Source organism: Oikopleura dioica, chromosome 1 (assembly GCF_907165135.1).
Source record: "Oikopleura dioica chromosome 1, OKI2018_I68_1.0, whole genome shotgun sequence".
Taxonomy (NCBI): domain Eukaryota; kingdom Metazoa; phylum Chordata; class Appendicularia; order Copelata; family Oikopleuridae; genus Oikopleura; species Oikopleura dioica.
The window spans coordinates 12,848,819-12,869,020 of NC_137291.1; the positions used below are offsets into that span (position 1 = coordinate 12,848,819).

Consider the following 20,202-nt stretch of genomic DNA (forward strand, 5'->3'; position numbering starts at 1 on the left):
ACAATTTGTTTTCTGTCATTCCCTAACAGTAAGAGAATGCCGAGGCAGTTTATTAATGAACTGACGGTTTTGGGAGGCGAGTGAAGATCTCCCTCTGAAGTGAAAATGCGCTCGTGAACTTTTTTTTTGTTTCAATTCAAAAATTTGGTATAATTTGAACTTTAGTGGCAGTTGTGAAGTAAATGGCAATTTTAATCGGAAGAAAGAGTGCTAAAAGAGCTTCTGGAAGTGTTGTATTCGGTGGTGTCAAGTGCTAGCAACAGCTCATAAAGCGGCAGTTGGAAAAGCGATGAGCTGACATCTAGTGTGTAGAGATTATCGCGAATCTTTATTGTGCAGTCTTTGGCTGCAAACATGGCCTTGATTTGCTCGACTTGGGCAGTGTTGAACATTGTGAAATCATCACCGAAGTCGAAGGTGATTGCCAGCTGCGGAGTTCGGCGCAGATTTGTTGGCAGGACTTTTATCGAACAGCCAGGAATGTAGACGATTCCGCCCTGAATAGATGATAAATTCGACCCTCTGCTATCTGACTTACAGCATCGAGAAGCATGACTTTGTATGCTACGTTGAAGACATCGTGGGACATCTTCTCGAGGATCCTGCCCCGGTACCATATCTGCGATGAATGCAACTTGGCAGCTACGACGTCTCCTTTTTCAATCGATGGAGGCTTGTAGTCGTTATTTCGAGCAGCGAAATATGTCTCTTCCATATGATCTTGAAGAGCGAGGTACACTTCTTCTGTATGTTTGTGTCGAATGTGTACCTAGAAAGAGTTAATTGCTTTACATAAAATCGCATCTAACCTGGGCTTGCCGAGAGTCGACGTAAAGCAAAATACAGTCGTTAACAATCGCTTCATTCGGAGCACTTGACCAGTGCGGTTGAACTAAAAATTCAAGGGTAGGGTTGATTATCATCAACTTATACTTACGAATTTTCTTAAGGTCCGCTCGAGGCTGGCAAGTATGCCAGAACGGCATCCCAATCAGATCTGTATCTTGGGACACTGGCTTCAAACTAAAACAGGAATTAAGACAGAAAATAGAAAACTAAGCTTACTGGAACCCATATTTCTTAAGATCGATTCTGAGAACAGGAAGCCCGTTTTTCTGACCCTCTACTTTGGCGATAACTCTATTGCGCTCGGTGCAAAATCTTCGAAGCTTCGCCCATTCATATTCTTAAAAAAGTCAGCTCCGTAAAGAGGGAACTCTTTACCGTTAAAATGATCAGTATCGCAAAGCGTGACAGCGGAAGATTGTGCAGGAATCTTGAGCAACTCAGCCGATGGAATAATCATCGTCCCTCCAGACTTGATACTAAATCCATCGTCCACGCAAAAGAGAGCCTTCTTGGAGGCAGTCTGCACTCGACAGGGACCGTTTCGCGTGATAACAACACCGATGTGGTGAGGATTCTCGGGAGCTTCCTCTGCATTTTCCACGCAATTTGCGAGCGCGTCATCGAGGGCGCTGCGATCGTTGTTACACATGATATTCACCACCTAATTTGAACCGTTTACTATGCAAGAAATAATGGCTTTCTACCTTCTCTCCGTAGACTTCGGAAACACTACACATTGTGACGACGATTTCTTCTCCTTTTTTGAGAGTCTCAGACGCTATCCAACTTGTGAAGGTGAAAATTGGATCTTCAAACATCGGGTAAATGGGCGCTTCGTGACCAGCTCCAAAGCTTCCTACAACACAAATTATAAGCTTTCAAAGATTATTGAGCTTACTGAAGGATCCGATGAGCGACTCGGATAGGGAAAATAGGTCGACAATTAGGATTTTCTTTCCGTTCATGACGGCAGTAGCGATGACTTTTGCGGAAAGATTGTTTGTTCCGTGCTTGACGACGAATTGCTTGAGGATGTGGTCGACAAAATCTTCCTTGGCTTCGTCGTAGAAGCCATAGGTTGAGCTGAATATTATGAAGGGTCGATATTGTTGCTTTTCTTACCAATAAATAGCTTGAGCCGGGAACTTGATCACGAATGGCTTTGGCAGATGATGGACTAGATGCTCCGCCTGAATAAGTGACAAGGCGGTGTCAACGCAATGAACTTGGATCTGATGGCCATCATCAAGAACTCGCTCGACTTCTCCTCTCATGTAGCCGTCAGGAGTCATCGTCGCGACCGCGTCACCAACATTGAATTCTCGCAATGTAGGCATATCCAATGCACGAGCTTTGTAAGCTTCAAACTCGTCGTGGAAAGTATCGCGAAGACGGTAGTGCTCCTTTGTCTTTTTACGAATTGCAAAGGTTCGTGCGCATTGAGCTCTAATGACCTAAAGCAGGAATAAAAGTGGTTCTCATCGTTGATTTCACAAACCTGAACGTCCAAAAGAGCTCCCACTAAAATTGGCTCACTCGCATAAACAGATTTGCGTCCGGTAAAGTCCATTTCCATTCTCATTGTATCATTCAATAACTTTCCTTCTGAATAAATCTCCACTGAGAAAACTCCTTCTTCAATTTCGTCGATAAATTTGGCAGTGAATTCGCCTTCGCTCAATCTAGCGACAACTCTGAGCCGTTCCACGCGTAGATCAGGGTTAAGAAGCTTGCACGAAATCGTGCGCTTTCTCATTTCGACGAAGCGATCTTCAAGTTTGACCATTTGGTCCACATTGATTCTGCGCAGCTGATCTGAGTGGTCAAGAAGTTCTACTTCTGCGTTCTGGGACGTGATTTTTTCAACGACGCGGCATCGAACCCAGCCGAAGAATGGAATATTGGCGCCGACGATGAAGTTGTGTGCGTTGCCGGAAAGTGACGTCACAGAAGGAGCATTCTCACAAGCTTCGGACAGCTGCGACTTGAAGAGTTGAAACTCTTCGACCTCATCTTCCAAGTAGAGGAAGAACTTGTCATCGATGGTATGATTTTCAATTTTTACCTGAAAACGTTGAATATAGTCTATATTATATAGAGTAGAGTAGGAATGTAAAATTACCTTCAACATCTGCTCGTTGCGGCTGAGCTCATCAACGTTCCTCTCTTGAGTTTTAATTTCCTGGTACTTGTTGAAAATCTCCGGCGAGATCTGATACTCGCAATACTTGTCAAAATCGCAAGTCCCTTCGTAGATCAAATTCTGCGCACATTGTTTCACCGCTATTATGTTTAGCGTTATGTATTTTCCGACCAACGCTTCAACATTTGATGATCGATCACAAATCGGAATCTGCACGCTGACGAATAATGGCGGTATGTTCATCACCTCTCTTGGCAGTTCCGCCACGAATTCGTCAAGAAGAATTTCACGACTTCCAAGATCCAAGTATCGGACTTCGTATTTGCAAGAGAACTCGTAGTTCAAGTCCCGAAATGGATAAACTTCTTCCACCACAGCTCTACACCAGCGTTTGCCCATCTTCGCAGCCACATAGTCGCCGACGAAGAATTCTTGAATGACGTTGTTTGTCGCGCCTAATTTCGTGTTTAGCGTCTCGTGGATGTCTTCGAACTCGTTTTGCTTCGATAGTGGAATTCCTTTGAGCAACACGGATCCCGTCTGTCTGCAAACTTCTTTCAGACAAATTTGCTGCTCGCCAAGACGAAGACAGACGATCGTCTTTTTCGTCGGTAGCTCAATCATCGGATTCCCATTGTTGAGGATGTTGATCGTGTGTGGCTGGTTTGAGCAGCATGGGAGCTACAAAACTTGATAAGGACTGCGTCAGAGACTGATATAATTTTCTCCGTGAATAGGCGCTGTTCTCAACCCTCTATATATATAAAAAATCACTCATTATAGGATACCTTTCATCTAATAAATGAATTTTATAGCTGAAAATATTCAAGCAAAAGCTGGTACGATATTAAAAAAAAGTAAATACGTGCTGAAAATCAAGAGAACCGACTCCAGTACTAATGGAGCTTTGGCATCTAGGGAACTGTGCTCTTGCGACTGCTATAGATTGTCGCAATGCATTTGGAACTGTTCCCCACAGCTCTATTATTAGATTACTTGCTAAATTTGCAAGGGGAAGTGCGCTTCAGCTCCTAAGTGAATCACTTGGTAGGAATGTAAAAGTGGTACAAAGAGGCTTCCCATCCCAAGTCAATCCCCTCCTCCCCTATGGAATCCCCCAAGGGGGAATTCTTGCCCCTGTGATCTTCTCACTCTATGTCAGCCAACTAATGGACGTTCTAGGTGAACTTCCGGAGGGCACAAAGATGTCTATCTTCGCTGACGATCAACTTATTGTCATCACAGGAAGAAACCATGAAGAATTGGTTCTCAAAGCAAATATGGCACTGGATGTTATCGTGGGGATGGTCTCGAAGCTTGGAATGTCATTAGTTGCGCGGAAAACTGTATGCTGTCTCTTTGGTAAGCAATACAAAGGTGCAACCCTGGCTGACCTTCCCAAAATAACCATAGATGGAACCCTTATACCATACTCAAAGAACATGAAATATCTGGGCTCATTCCTTGGGTCTAGGGATGGAGCCTTGAACTTTGAATACAATAACCAAATATTACTCGGTAAATGTAGGGGTATAGTAAATAGGATCTTTGGCCTGTCTCAGTTTATTGTAAAAAAGGAAAATGCAGAGCTACTAAGAAGCTCCCTTCTTGGTACTATCCAACATAATTTCGCCTTCCTCCCCCTATGGAACAAGAATGAGTTCTGTAAATTCCAGAACATATTTCACACGGGTCTAACCAATTCGCTAAGCAAGGCCTGGTGGATGACTCTGATCAATCGTAAAAATAATGAAGACTATGCCAAGATTAGATCGGATGAAATTGCGGATGTCCTTGATAAGTATGGAATCATGTCGATGTACCAAATTAAACTGTCCCTTTTTGCGAAAAGTATATGGAAATGTCTAATTTGGAGGAGGAGTAATGCACAGAGAAATCTCCTCTTCAATGCTATTAAATTTTTCTATGTGGACTCTGGTAGGCCGCTATGTAAGATACCAGACTTCCTAACGTTCTCCAGACTCAATACAAAAATTAAACAAATGAATGAGATCTTTGGTGAAAATATCTCATTACTAGATGTTCACTATGATCTAACTGTTCTTAAGAAAGTCTTTGATAAACTACTTAGCACAAATCTCATAGAAATCAAACTAGTTAAACACAGGAACAGAAACTCAGCTGAGGCAAAAAAGTGTTGGCCCTGGTTCATGGAGCCACATTTTAATCAGCTCCCCCAAATAGTTAGAAACTCAATCCTTGATAAAAACTTTGATAATATCCTCTCTAGGGAACTTAAAAAGATGCACCCCCACCCTGAGCCCTCAACATCCTGCATAAACTGTAAATCTAATGTGGAAAAGATCCCGTTAAGTGTGAGAGCACAGACGGAACTTAGAACTGACTCGGAATTAATTAAATGGCTAAGAGGCTTTGAATTCAAAGAACAGCAAATAAGCAAGGAAGAGAACAAAATTCTAGGAACAATTAGGGAGGTGCTCTGGGATGAGATTGAGCATCAAAGTCCTATTTCCGCTGCCCTTGGGGATTTTGCACTCATACTTATGAAAGGCTCTGCCCTCAGCTCTGACTTAGTCATTAATAAACTCCTAGAAATTACCAATGCAGATCAGCTCCTCAGCCAAACCCCAACAATCTTTGATTAGAATTTTGACGTTTTCCTAGGTGCGGTATGCTCTGAAACCATCCTTGAAGCAGTGGACAACCTCAGAGACCCTCACACCATTGATAGGCTACTGCTAATTGAAGTGGACAGCAGATCCATCTACTTTGTCAATGAACTCATGGAAAAAACAGGAACTTGGTTGACCCTCCAAGCCTCTTTCAAAATTATCCCAAGCTCGATTGGTAAACTCCTTGAGCCTGAGCGATGGAACAATTACCATGATGAAATTGAAGAGCTTGGGAAAGGAATCCTGAATCTCTTTGGAGAAGAGCACTGGAAACAATTCAGAAAAATGCTTAGCGAGACGCCTAAGAATGACGATCCTTGGTCCTGGATTCTGCCAAAGGAATGCTCTCTCCTTCCCACTGCGCTCTGGCTAGTTAAACATATTCAAGCGAAAAACGCTCTGGACGACCTTCATGGCAATGAAACCTGGTTTCCGCTCAACATTGGAGCAAGTGAAAATCTATGTATCTACGAACCAGCACCTAGCCCGTCTCTCGCTCCTGAAATTCAGTTGAAACTTGGATCCGAGCTGATAATCCAACTGAATGCTCTCATGGCAAAGGGTGGTCGTTTTTCCATGGACAGCTGGGGCAATAAAAAGCTTCATATACCGCGCAGAATTGGCAGCTTCCTTGGCTGTCTCACCCTCAAAGTCCTTCACTACAAGAAGATCTCTGAGCTTGATGACTCCTTGCAATCTGAACTTGTCAAGATGGCTGAGCATAGAAACAAAGGCTACATCTCGTCAAGAGGACAGTTCTGCAATGACATCATTGCACACAGGAACACGTTGGATCTGCTTATTAGCAATGGGCTCTACTCAAACTGCCAAGCACTTCTTAACAACATCTTTGCAGCTCTTGTAACCCCAGCAGGGCCGCCAGAGCTTGTCTGTGAAATCTGCAACGTCATGAAATTAGTCAAAACTAATTCTCCCTAACCCCTATCTAAATGACACTGTATACACATGAGTTTAATGATTCTCCCTGCCAGTAATATATGATCTGGGTTTTTTAGACCAGAATAGACAATCCCTGGATTAACAATCTTTTTTTCCTAGATAAGCCTGGAATCGGAGTATGAAGATTTACAAAGGATGGAATGCAAATGCCATGGATCGCCCAGCCGCCACAAACAAGGCCACAAAGCTTGGATTCTGGCTTTCCAACACGGCAGCGACCATTGTCCAACCAAACCTTCATGCAGCCTTGGCTGCCATCAATGAAAAGCTTAGCAAAATCCGCCTAGCAGCGGGTCCCCTGGGACTTGACTACCATGTTTCGCACCCCAAGGCTGGTATTATCTTCCAACTCAAAGTGGGAGACTGGATAGAAGAAGCGATCAATGATGACATTCCCCCGGCGCTGGTTGACTCGTTAGCGATAGTCACAGAGCAGTTCGAGACAATTTATTTTCTCAGTTCCACAGCAGTGCTTATGGGAGCGCTTGATGACATAGTACCGCCGAGAGCAAATGCTGGGGATGACCCGGGGAAGATGCTGATCCCTTCTGGAATCTACCTTGCTGAGGAGCTAATCAATGATCAGAATCTTACCACACAATCTATGGAAGAAGAAATCAATGATAGCAACTCAATAATACTGAGCATTCTCAAGAACTCTGGAAGAGATGCGGTTAAGTCCTGGTTCTCCAAATACAATGCAGGCCCCATTCCTTTTGAGGCTGATGAACTGCTTGCTGAATGGTTCAAACCTGAACCCCTGAATTGCACGGACCTCAGAGCTATCGTCCAAGCCATAACCAAGTCGAACGTATGTCTGCTTGATGGACCCTTCAAAAGACCAGCTGGTGCACCAATCTGGTCTGTGCCAACTGGACTAACACTGCCTCATATTCTTCACCACCCCTCCCCCTTGGTAGCCCCAAACCAGGATATCCTTGACGTAGCCGTACAATCCAACTCTCTGACTAAACTAACGACCAAGGTTACCAACCCAATGCTTCTTTCTCCTCTTCTCCTCTCGTACTACACCTCAAATCGGCATGTATTGGAACTTGGACTCATTGCCAGTGAGGACTATGTGAATACAGTTGGCAGATTGCTTAAAATCAAAGCTGGACTGATTCATGCAAAACTTAAAGCATGCCTGGTGTTTAACCGGTTTATCCGAAACTGTGGTGAACCTCTCAGTGGAGCCATCCCGACTGGAAAAGCTCTGGACACAATAACAGAGTCAATGCTAAAAAGACCGGCAAATGAACTCAGAATCGCAAGGCAGAACTGTGTATCAAATGATGCAATGTTCCTGAAGCCCAAGAGACTTGCCATTGCACTAGCGCAAAACAACATCACGAGAACCACCTGGGAAGAAGTGCTCATGGAAGTCTATGGAGCCAACCCTGCTATCATTGACCAAGTCAAAGCTCAGCTTCGCACGGAGCACTACCCCTGCTTTGAAGAATGGTTCACTAAGAAGCTAACCCTGGAGAAGTGGGAACCTGGTGAAGCACAGATACTGAAGCACGACATCAATGGAGCCCTCTTCCAGTTACTAACGGAATCCAATGAAGTATGGGCGACCAATGACCTGCTGGAAAGGGCAATTCTCAGAATCACGGGAGCCTCAGGCATAGCGGCAAGTGTTACTGAGGAAATAACTCTTCTAGCGGAGAGAAGGCGTGGATCCGCTAGATCCATCAACCCTCCCGAACTCTCACTAATTCCTGGTTCATCCAACATGGACAGTGACCCTGATGAATCCGACAATGGCAAAACGCCTCCTCCAAAGAAACGCAAGATCAACCCCTGCTCGGCGGGAAAGACACCAATGAAGCTAAACCAATACCAGGATTCTGAAGAAGATGATGATGACCCCCGCTAATCTCTGACACTGCTGCAGGCGACTCCAATCCAATTGGATAATTTTCCCTCATTGCCTAAACCATTAAAACAATGTCTACTCCTGCTCCTGCTCTCTCAGCTAACTATTTCTCAAACAACTCTAAACTCTATGACTCTTTCCCTTCATGGCTCCCTTGCCTCAGCTATGAATTCAGAAGTACTAGAGAACTCCTTGAACTAGAAAAACTCAGTTAATATCAATTACCCTACTCTCTCAGACTCTCTTATCTGCTCAGAAGCAGAAAATTCACCATAGTACTGCTCTCTGTACATCGGCTACCCAGTCAGTTTCAATCTCTCCCCTCGATCTTCCCTGCTACCTTGAAACTGGAAAACTCCCTGCAACAATACCAGTGAAGTTGCACTGCCAACCCAGTCCTTAGAAAATCACAACTCTGATGCTTGTACTTTTTGCAATGCGCCAATAGCTAAAGCCCAATAAATAGACTGCCCGAGAATAATCACTTTCTTCCTAGAACTTGAACTGCTTGGAATGTCCTGGAATGGCTATACTTCCTGGACGAGCTCTGCTGAACGGCCGGAAGCAAAGGCCTTTCTCCGCTCTGTTCTGTACGGGATCTACATGGATGATGTCGATGACCTGTTAAGAAGCCTAACGAATCTCCAGCGTCAAGACGAAGACACTCTCTGTGACCTGGGATTGCATCGGATCTCCATGCGTAGTAGAGCTGCATTGATCTACAGAATTGACGTGAAGTCCTGGTGGGCGGAAGCCATCTGTGCGAACATCCCGCCTCAGCTGGTCCCGCAATATGCTGTTGTCAACCCAGCGGCAGGTTCCCTTAATCTGCATAGCGAATGGTCCCTCCGCTGTGGAAGTCTGAGCACCCAACTGGAAATCGATCAACATCTCTGTCTAATTCCTTCGGGGATTCATGGCAAGCTATATCGAGCTGCTGAGGAAACCTTCAGCTTTGACAGGAAACCCTTTGATGACTTCATTGCTGAGCTCCAAACACTAGTTAACCCTGAGAGATTGGAAAACTATCTTAGATCTCACGTGGGGCTAGTAAATACCAACGTAGCTGGGCTCAATGCTTTAATGGCTCCACAGGAGATGGATGCCGATGGACTCAGTGAGATTGTCAGAACTTGCAGGCTCCGAAGGAAGAACGTGTCTGAGAAGTTCAAACTCTGCTTTGGTCCTTGGCATGGCGTTAAATCACATGCTCCCTTGCTCGGAGTAAAACCCACTGTCCTTCCCTCTCTGACGTTCCCTGACTTTAAACTTGTTGCCAAATCATCAAAGTACAGTGGAAGCATCAAGATCCCCAACCCTGAAATATTCTCCACTGCTAATCTAGCGATGTTGTCGACTGCTAGAAGCACACTGGAAGTGGCAGCCAAAGCCAAGAACCTGCTTTGCACACTTATCAGCAATGACCTGAGCAAAAAAGCACAGGCAACTCAGTGTGCTATTGAACTGGGCTTAGCTATGAAAAGAGCCACACACCTCCAGATTGACCCTGCTCGTGAAATTGACGAAGCTATCCACAAAAGTGCCAGCTCTATCAACACCCAGTTCAAAACCAAAGTTGCAATTGTCGGTAGCATGGTCTCTAGCATTGTCGAGTCTGCTGACAACGCACTCCTGAAACCGGAAATGATACTCTGGAAGAAAATCACAGATGAAGACTTCCCGGCCTTCCCGTGGACCAACTTCCTCAGGGTCAATCTTGGCATCCCAACCACTGTGATCACGGAACTGGAGGCTGAAATCAAGCGACGAACAAACTACAGTCTGGAACTCTTCGTTGACAAGGTCCTTGGAACCATTACATGGATGCATGGTGACTTTGACTTCTTTTCTCAGGAAAGAGCCTGGTATGGCTCCACGATCAAGGCTATTCCTCACCAAGTACGCAATGCAGAAATAATCTCTACTCTGATCTCAACTGTTACTGGGAACTTGGTCCAAGCCAGAGATGCTGCCTACTTCCTAACCACAGAATGGAAGCCCTGCAGGACCAATGATCAAACGCACACCTATGATCCTTCCCCGAGAAAGCGCCCAAGAAACACGCTGGATGAAGTGGAGCCTTTCTCATCTAAGTCCATCTCTCCAGTGGGTAACGCCACTACTCCAGCTACCTTGACACGACAAGAAGGCGCGCTCACAAATTCTAAGGAATACGAACGACTGGGGAATCTTTCAGAGAATCAACAAGGAGTGAACCTGTCAACTCTGAGTGCAGAAAGTGCTGAAACATCCAAGTACACCTGCTCGCTCAATAATACAAGCAGCTCTGATGGACTTGGTGATGTGCAACCCAAGCAAAACCCAACTAAAAGAAACTCTGCCAATCTCATCAGCCTTGTCAACCACCAGAGTGATGAAGAAATCGAAGATGGTCAAATCTGTGGAGAATAACTGCTTACTCTTACTTAAATCTATGATCCCTTAATCCACCAAGAATTACCCATTTCACTGCCAGCTAGGGATTCTGGCTAATAGCTTTTCCGTTCAACATGGGCTGTTACCTCTGCTCTCTTTGGGACCCTTTCTTACTAAGCTACTGTTGTGCTTGCTCTCCTAGATAAACTTTGCTTTAACCAACATCCCAGATAGGTAAATTGCACTGCGATGAATAAATTATTAAACTCTACTCTTTTTTGGTAGAACAGCGATATCAGAGCTGTTGACAACTTTGACTTTTATATCTATGCAGCATGTTACTTTATTGCAGAAGCACTCAATAGTATGCCACAGAATAAATAAATCATATATCATTGCCATGCACAATTACAAGAACTCTTTGCAAGCAAATTCGCGGGTTGAGTACCGCTTCCAAGAAACATCGCCTCGCTTGCCTCGGTAGGCCGTAGAAGTCATGTGGCCGTAATCCAGGATTGGAGATGAGTTCTCAGCGGAAGGATTGACCAATGTAGGTTCCTCGTGCATAAACACCAACTGCCCCACAGAGTTTATACGCCCAATCAACTCTGAGGGAGGGACCGGGTCGTTGCTGGGGGCATCGCGCTCTGAAAATTAGCTTGCTCCGTGAATTGAATATTCTTAACTTACGGAGGAACTGCTTAACTAAGGGGCCCTCCTTTGTTCCCTCAGGCCAGAATAATCTCTCATCGTTGTATACCCCGAAGAGCAAACGTTCGATCTGCTGCTCCCAGCGAGGACCCACAACTCGCTGAACAAGGGAGATGTTGCGACGCCAAACTGGGTTGATCAAGCCTGCACTGTACTTCAATGAAGTAAAGGCCTCTGAGCGGATGTCGCCGTGTCTCTTCTCAGCACAATATGCCAAATATCGATCGCGCAGTGGTTTCTGATGTTGAGCTATGAATCCTGCTATTCCTTGCATACACATGAGCTAAATAGTATTAACTTAGACTTCCACTGACTAAACCGACCTCTTCTCTACGCATTGTTGTTCCGCATGTCAAGCGAGCCAAGTCCCCTAGACCACGCTCCCCCCGCTCTTCGACGAACTCGTAGCTGAAGCCAGGCCAGATTGTTCTAAAATTACTATTAAAATTTGTCCAAGGAACTGCTATTCTTACTTTTCCCAGCGAAGTAACTTTCCATCTGAGTTGTAAACTGGGTGCCAATCATAATCGTGGCCCGGATTAGACTCCTGAGGTAAGGTCATGGAACCAGGAGGGGCTCCAATGCTAGTATCCGGGACTAACACTGTCTCTGTCATCGACTGCTTCTCTTGCTCGCGACGTTGTTTGTATTTCTCCAAAGTCAGACCCATAGATTCAGCTGCTCGGAGTCCTTTTCGCTCGACTGCTCCACAAAGGAAAAGAATTCCCATGCGACCGGACATCTTCATAGACCAATAAGAATTAGGTCGTTCAGCTCCAATTGACATTGCAAAATCCATGCAACATCTCCCAGGGCAAAATGCATCGTAAACTCGGCGCTTTTCACCATCCAAGTTTTCATTCCAGAATCGGGCCATAGTGGACAGAGTCCCAACTATGGACAAAGTGAAGTCCTCAATGTTCTGACCATGGGAGTCGGCATGGGCTATCTTACGCAACCAAGGACGATTGGAATACTCAGGAACATCGGTGGGCTCAAATGAAATCATGGGATAGATCTTCAAAGCGCAGATTGACCCATTGAAAAAATCACCGTCGCTATCCTGGCAAGGGACATCATTGCATAGTCTGTCAATGTCTTTCCCAGTCAACTTAGTGCGCTCTTCTTCACTCATCTCTGGATAACCCTTGCTGTGATCATGCCATGGAGCCACGGGCTGGCAAACATCGCGGATTATAGCCTGCAGAGTTCCCTCTGGGGTGTAAAATGTACCATGATGCTGTCGAATGTATCTCTCCTTGATGCGCTGGAAATCCCCTGGATTGATGTCGTCCGCCCGCATTGGAGTCGTATAGATAGCAAAGGTGGTTGTAGATAACTGCTCCTCGCTTGTACTCCGATGCTGAGGAACTCCATTCTCAGGATATGAACCATCGGCATGACCATCAAAGGGCAATACATAATCTGGGAGGACAGTAAAGCCCTTAGTAGTGTGCTCGTCGTCCAGATTACGATGAAGCTCAACCCTCTCTCTGGCGAGCCGAGAAAAGTTCTCAGGCTGTTCGTTCATCACATCGATGAAGTCTTCGTTGTCTAGGAGCTCTTCTGTTGGAAGAACGCTTGTTGCATAGTATGGACCCTCTCGGAAATTAACAAGATCCACACCGTCCTCCTCTGGGTTCTCTTCCTCCTCCGGAATTGCCACTTCTGTGACTATCTCACGGGTCTGCTTCTTGGGGAATGGTGGAACTGTTTCCTCCTGGATGCTCTCTGCGGATGGGGGATCCATGTTGTCCCATGCGGCTACCTCAGCCTGGGTAAGATTCTCGGATTGTCTTGGGAGAGTCTCGCGCCGCAAGAGTGACACTTCCTCGTCAGAAATGTCGTGGTGAACATACATGGCCGGCCCAGTAAGGGTTGCAGGTTTCCCGGGTTCGACGGTGACATAGGCGCTTCGACGTTCAAAATCCTGGAGTAAACGTGTAGCTTGGAAATCGGGCTGACCCTGAAGTGACATGGCATCGAAATAATTCTTGGCGTCAGCCTCCTGCAGAGTCTCCCCAGGCTTGAGAGTTGATGTATCAATGAGTAGGTGAACAGGGTGATCTGGAGGCAACTCGTTCAAGTCGCCGACCACGGGGCAGTTACATGGACCACTCTGCATACAGGTCAAACAGGGTAGAACATGACTTCCTAGATTTTCGCCCAGGTAAACCAAAGTATCAATGCAGGGGCAGATGGATCGCTCTGATCCAAAAAGGTAGTCGGAAGCAAATCCCTCGAAGTCACCCTGATCGGAGATGGTATCGGTAGACAGGGGTGACCATTTGGGCAAAAAATTATCGTCGGGCCAACCAATTGCCCGCCCAATACCAAAAATCAAGACCCGGGCCCACCAAATGCCCGACCAGTCCAATGTGCCCAGAATGCCCAATCGGGCGATTGGGCAATTTTTCGGGCAAAAATTTTCCCGGCATTTCAGGCTTCTTAAAACTTTACTTTTTTACTTTTCTTTTAATAATTTGTTTCAGTTGAAGTGATTGAACGAATTTTAAGCAAAAAAAGGCTCTTGAAAGGTTTGAAAAATATTTAAAAGGGGTCGAAAAAATAATTATGTAAAAGTTCAGTCCGGTTGTCAAGAATAGACAGCTAACCATAAAGGTCCACTTCACACACTCTTGCATAACCGTCTCGAACAAGGGGTTCAAAAATAAGGGATAAAAAGGATCTGGAGGTCAAGGGTAGAGTCTACCGTAGACAGCTAACCTTCAAGGTGCACTTCACAGACCCTTGCAGAACCATCTCCGCAAAAAAGTCGAGTTAACGGGGTGGATATTTTCATAAAAGGATCAGGAGGTCAAAGGTAGACAGCTAACCATTGAGGTCCACTTCACACACCCTTGCAGAACCTTCTCCTTATATCTTTTTTTTCTTTGCGAGCTTAACGACCAATAAGCGGGCAGGAAAACGCCCACGTTCGTGATTTTCCCCGGTGGGCATTTGCCCAGCTGCCCAATGGTGCCCAACTGCCCAGAAAATGCCCAAATGCCCGACGTATCCCATGTTGCCCAGCCTATTTTCAGGAATTGAGCCGACCAAATACCCGCCCAAAAGCGTTTTTGCCCGAAAATTGCCCGATTTGCCCAAATGCTCAATGCCCAAATGGTCACCCCTGTCGGTAGATGAGTTGTATGAGCTGCCCTCCTCGCTACCTTCTTGGCAACGGGGTCTACTGCGACACTGAAGACAGCCATTGTAGATCTCTGTAAACTGCACAACTGGGCAATGGCGAAACTCTGTTATTGGGCGCCCCTTCTCATCTTGGCTCTCGTAAACGTGGAAGTCCCATGGATTTGGCTCGTGAGAATTGCGAACTTGTTCCCGTACTTCTAAGTATCTTCGTAAGCACTGACATTGACGATCCAATATTTTGAAAGAGCCAGCGCAATCGTTACATCCAAATACGCGCTCATTATTCTTTGCCATCACTGACCACATGATACTCAAAGGATTTCTCAGGAATACAAAACCGAGATCCCACATCTCCTTGATGAGTGCGCTGAAATCTTCCCCCTCCTGTGTTCTTTTGCGTAGAAGACGAGTCTTCATTTGTGACAAAGTATAGGCAAGATCTTGTTCAGCATTGCTCTGCTCGGCGCTGGGGACCCCGAGCTGTTGGGCCTGCTCAGATACAGCGCGAAGACGTGCCATCTGATCTCGCATATCCCAAACGTAATCCTTCATAGCAGTGATTCGACGCTCGAGATCCCCTGCAACGCGGCACTCCAGGAACGATCTCAGAATCTTGCGCTGTGTTTCTGGTACATTCTGTACCTCGTCAACCATGGATTCGTGGGCCAAACGGAGCTTCTCGACCTTCTGTGCAATGAGCATCTTCCGGGCGTTAAGATTTTCTCGGTTGGTTGACTGTGATTGAGTAGACTCCTTGTGCTGTCGTAATGATGCTGCAGTTGGAAAATACTCAGATGAGCGACCAGGTACCCTCTTGTAAACGTTTCCAGCGGTTTTAAGACCATGAGTTTCTGAAGTTAGAGCATACTCGCCAACTTTGAGTTTGAGCTCTCGCTCAGTTCCAATGAACACACACGTTCCTATGCATCTCCCTCCACGGATAAACTCCAGGATGAAAGTTTTCCGCTCATTCTTCGGTAAGATCGTCAATCTCTGGCAGGAAATCGAGAGATCCTCTGGAGTCAGTAGATTCTTTGAATACGGAAGATCTTCCCTGGTACACCCTAATCCAGCTCTGATGCCCTCCCGATCGCGGAACTTAGGAAATGCGAAGCCAAATCGACTGAGTTTCAGTAGTACATCTTGGCAGCGGAAGAATCGCTCACCAGCGTTGTGTTCTCTGTTGGACGGTCCAATTGCTCCTAGAAAGCCGACATAAGCCTCTCCATCCTCGGCGTGATTTCCACCATGAATGACCAAGAGGTCTCCTCTGAACTTTGAAGAACCCGGATTCAGTGACTCCAACACGGAATCGATACAAAGCTGCAAGTACTTTCGATCCCTGGCCTTCCACTCGGTCTACAAAAAGTGTTATCCCTGACCAAGTAACTAACTCTAATACCTTGAATAAATCCATTATCCAGCGGCTTCTCCCATTCAATGAATGTCTCAGGGAGATGTCAGCCTCAATGCCGGATGACTCGGCCAGACGATAAAATCGATACCATGACGAGGGAATTCCCACGCGGATCCAATTATTTTCCCGGTTCCTCCGTGACTCGGCGTTCTTGAAGAAGATATGCTGAGCGGATGGACCAAAGCTCTTCTTGAGCACTTTGCTTTGATAGTTTGGCTCATCTACAAGGGGCTCCACCATCTTAAATTCCTCGTCGGTATCAAGATATGGTGGATTCTCTGGGCTTGGAGGTCGACTGCTGAGTGCACTATGTAAGGAATTAAAAATCGTATTCAATGTAAAATTGTTGTCTACTATGTATAAATGGAACATCTACTTACGAAGCCTGATCCTCCAAGAGAACACACATCTGGAGGGAATGAGCCTTCCACTGCTGTGCCTTGACCGCGTCGGACACTGTTGGATCCTGCACAGGACACAAATCCTGGTAATTTTCATGGTCCAGCGAAGAAACTTGCTCAGTTATCTCCTGCAAATAGTCCTTGCTTTTCACCAGCGATCGATATCCTGAGGTATAACGAGAATACTGCGGTTTGCCGATGCCTGACATGTCCTGGATCTGCTAGCTCTGAGAATGGTCACAGATCTCCCTCATCACAAAACTTGTCAATAATGGTGTAAATTTAAATTCTCATAGAATCTCAAATACTCCTAAGATCACTACCTAGTAATAACTTACTCTTTGTCAACTAACCCTCTCCTGATCTGTGTTAAAGATGAACTGACCCTCTAAGGAATTTTCCCCCCACAATAACAATTGTTCTAGAGACACTCTGTCACTAGGACCTGAAATTAACTTGGCCCTCCTGGATGGAAGCCTAGAAACTCCTTCACTTCTCAGGTGTGATCAACTATCCAACAACAAACTGCTCTAGAAAGGCCCAAATAACAACCAAGATTCAACATGTTGCTAATTTTTCCTTGCAAATCTCTCTGTCTCCCTAATGGCTATTCAGGAGTTTATCTTTTTCTCCGCACTATGGATGATTATTTTATACTTTGTTTTTATCCTTTATTATTATTTTTCAAGTGTCAAGAAGGCTGAGGAATGGTGCAGTGACAGCGGGAATGTGACGGTCATGGTGGTGAAGCGGTCTTCAAGTCTCCTGGTGTGGCGATTCGTACTTCACTTCGGTGGTCCAGGATGAAGACGGCAGTAATACCTCCTAAAGACTCTGTCATTAATATTTACTGTAATTATATTCCCTGCTGCTCCCCACTGTACCTTCTATTACTCACTGTACTCAGCCTTCCTGCGCTTATAGGGCAAAGGATTAGGTCTTTTCCTTTTGCTCCTGTGCCTCTGGCGATCATTGATTGTCCAGGATAATGCCCGAAAGGGGGCCCAATAAATGTAAACAGAACAGAACCGTGATTGACGTAGTTAAAGAAAGATCTGCTGTCGAGGAAGATAGTGTCCAGGAAATAAAGACAGATCCAGTTTCGGTTACAATAATATTTAAAGTTTAATGCACTCTAAATCCATGTAACCATTAAAAGTCGACGATCTTGTTGCGAAAATTGAAAAACTGAAATTGAACTCAAAAAGATGCGATGAGAATACCCTTGCTCTCAATGAAATTCATGATTCAATGATTACTTCTCTTGAAGCCTACAAAAATATGGAAGAAACTTTTAAGAAGCACCAAGCAAATTCTTTCGTTTCTGAAGAAAAGCTGCAAGAAAAAACAAGCGTTCACATTTTGACGTTAAAAAATATAGAAGCAACGCAAAATTTTTGTGATTCAATGTTATCAATGATTGCCCGGTCAAGAATCAAAATTGCCGCTCTAAAGACTGAAAAGGAGACTACCAAAGAGGAGATCAAAAATATTCGTCGAAAGACGCAACCAGTGCTTTCCAAGTTAACCGACGACGAAGATGACGAAACTACAAACGATTGCGATATCTGCTTTGAAAAATTCAATCACAGCGATCATTGGCATTCATGCATTACTGTGTGCGGTCATCGATTTGGAAGCTCTTGCATAAAGGCGGTTGAAAATTTTCACAAGTAAAATTTTTAATCAAAAATTGAACCGTTCAAAGAAACAATTCGAAATCAATGCTAGGTGCCCCAAATGCGATCGCCATTTCACCGAAGAGAACATTTTGACTCTGTTCTAGCTATTTCCTACCTTGAGAACTTCCATGCCCACAACACGCTCATCCTGTTGAATCTCCATTAACTCTCTCGTAATTCCACCATCATGACTTCTGTAGTCACCGCTCATTTTGCGAAGCAAGGTGCAGCGAATCGCTTGTTTTGGCAGTTGTTTGAATTCTGGGGGCAAGTAAAAGAGATTTTCGCTGGGATCGAGTCTCGAAATAATAATTCTTGTTCCGCTATCTAGAAGATGAACGACTGTTCTTTCGCTGTAGACGCCTAGAATTTCCGCTCGATACGCGTACTTTCTCTGGTCTTTCTCCCAAAGTGCCACACACGCTCGACCAGCAGTTATGTCTTCGTCTCTCATGGCCTCCAAATTTGCCTGGGTTAGTTTTTCATTCAGGGAAGAAAGTTGTTCTTCGAATTCAGTTAGAATCGCGTAAACACCATTTCCATTTTCGCTATATTCGTCGACGTTTTCAATCTTTACATCGTAAAGGACCCCAGGCGAGACTTGAACTGTTTCCATCTTTTCTGACTCGTCACTCGAAGCGGTAGAATATCCACAGTCATGTACATTCCACATATACTCGGAGATCAATTCCTCACACAAGTTGTTCCCGTCAAAAAACAGGTCTGTTCGAGTAGGATCTTTAGTAGATGGCACAGATTCGAAGATTCGCCTTTCTGCTACTTCGTCACCTTCAACTGCGTAGTGAGCGAAATCGTAAAAGTCAGCCTTTGCTTGCTTCACAATTTTCTGGGCAAAGGGGCAAGCCATTTTTGCGCATCGAACTCGAGATTTCAACCCTTGCAGAGCGTATTTCTTCACCATCGGAGGATGAACCTTGACAATGTCGCTGATTTGAGTGATTTCGTAAATTTGAGTGAAGGGAATTCGCTCTCGTCGTCCATAATCGACCAGTTGAACAACTACGCAGCCTTCGTCAACTTGTTTCTCGACGTAAAGAATGTGCCCGCGGGCGAGTATCCGATCATCGTCGCGGTTGGCAAAGGATTGTTTGTCGAACTGATAATATGGGCTGATATGTTTACTGTAAACGAGACAGAGGACACCGCGGCGGATTGATTTCTTGTGCAATGGCTTGATTTTCGAAGTATAGTGCTCGTGGTTGATGATGTATTCTAGCAGCCTCGCGTCGCCCTCCGAAGAAACCGGAACGACCCAGAAGCTGAGGGGCGATTCAATGTGCCAGATGCGGACATTTTCTGGCTTTCTTTCTCCGTTTGTTGGGGCGTATTTCGCGACTTTATACGTGAACAGTGTTCGCAAGACATCCTGACATTCGCCTACATAAAGGTCGATATTTCTCGGCCCTTCGCTTCGCCGAACAGTGATGTCTTCAATTAAGACAGTGTGGTGCAACAGTGTGCCAAGCGCGTCCATTGCGATTTCGCACCAGAGCTCGTTCGACTGAGGAGGCTTGATTCCCTTGAGCTGGAAGCATTTTGCGGCGCCGAGGAGGTTTTCGTCGTCCGTGACGATTAGATCCGCGTAGGACTTGGTCGTTTGGCCGCCAGTGTCGATGAAGAGAAGGCGAGCGTAGTTCATGTGGGTCCGGTCGACGAGCTCCAGAACGCGGCAGCGGTACCAGTAGCCATCTTCGGGGTCAAGTGAGAGGTAGATTTTGTCCGGAGAGATGGCGTTCAAAGAAGGCGATGTTCCTTCAAGTATTGCTTCTCTATTGGAAGGAATGGAGTATTCTGAGCGCTCCTTCAGCGCAGAATTCCCCCAGACCTGGAGAAACCCATCTAAATTCAACACTAAGACCAGGAAAATACAACAAGTCGCTTACCAGAAGTGAGATGAACAGCAGTTACGAGAATCTGCTCTGTTGGGCCACTCATCCTTTCATCTAAAAATTG

The 20,202-nt window shown here is 45.4% G+C and overlaps 1 protein-coding gene across 1 annotated transcript; it reads right to left on the reverse strand.

Moving 5' to 3' along the window:
- Positions 1 to 16: 16 nt before the first annotated feature.
- Positions 17 to 20,188, reverse strand: LOC145697765 (uncharacterized). The gene is made up of 13 exons (XM_081775013.1): positions 20,133 to 20,188; positions 18,344 to 20,088; positions 2,972 to 3,673; positions 2,348 to 2,914; positions 1,972 to 2,303; positions 1,748 to 1,932; positions 1,554 to 1,705; positions 1,225 to 1,510; positions 1,066 to 1,186; positions 938 to 1,023; positions 810 to 892; positions 539 to 769; positions 17 to 497 (listed from the first exon to the last, which is right to left on the reverse strand). Exons 1-13 carry the CDS (start codon positions 20,182 to 20,184, stop codon positions 192 to 194), a joined length of 4,848 nt encoding a protein of 1,615 aa, XP_081631139.1. The 5' UTR covers positions 20,185 to 20,188; the 3' UTR covers positions 17 to 191.
- Positions 20,189 to 20,202: the final 14 nt, after the last annotated feature.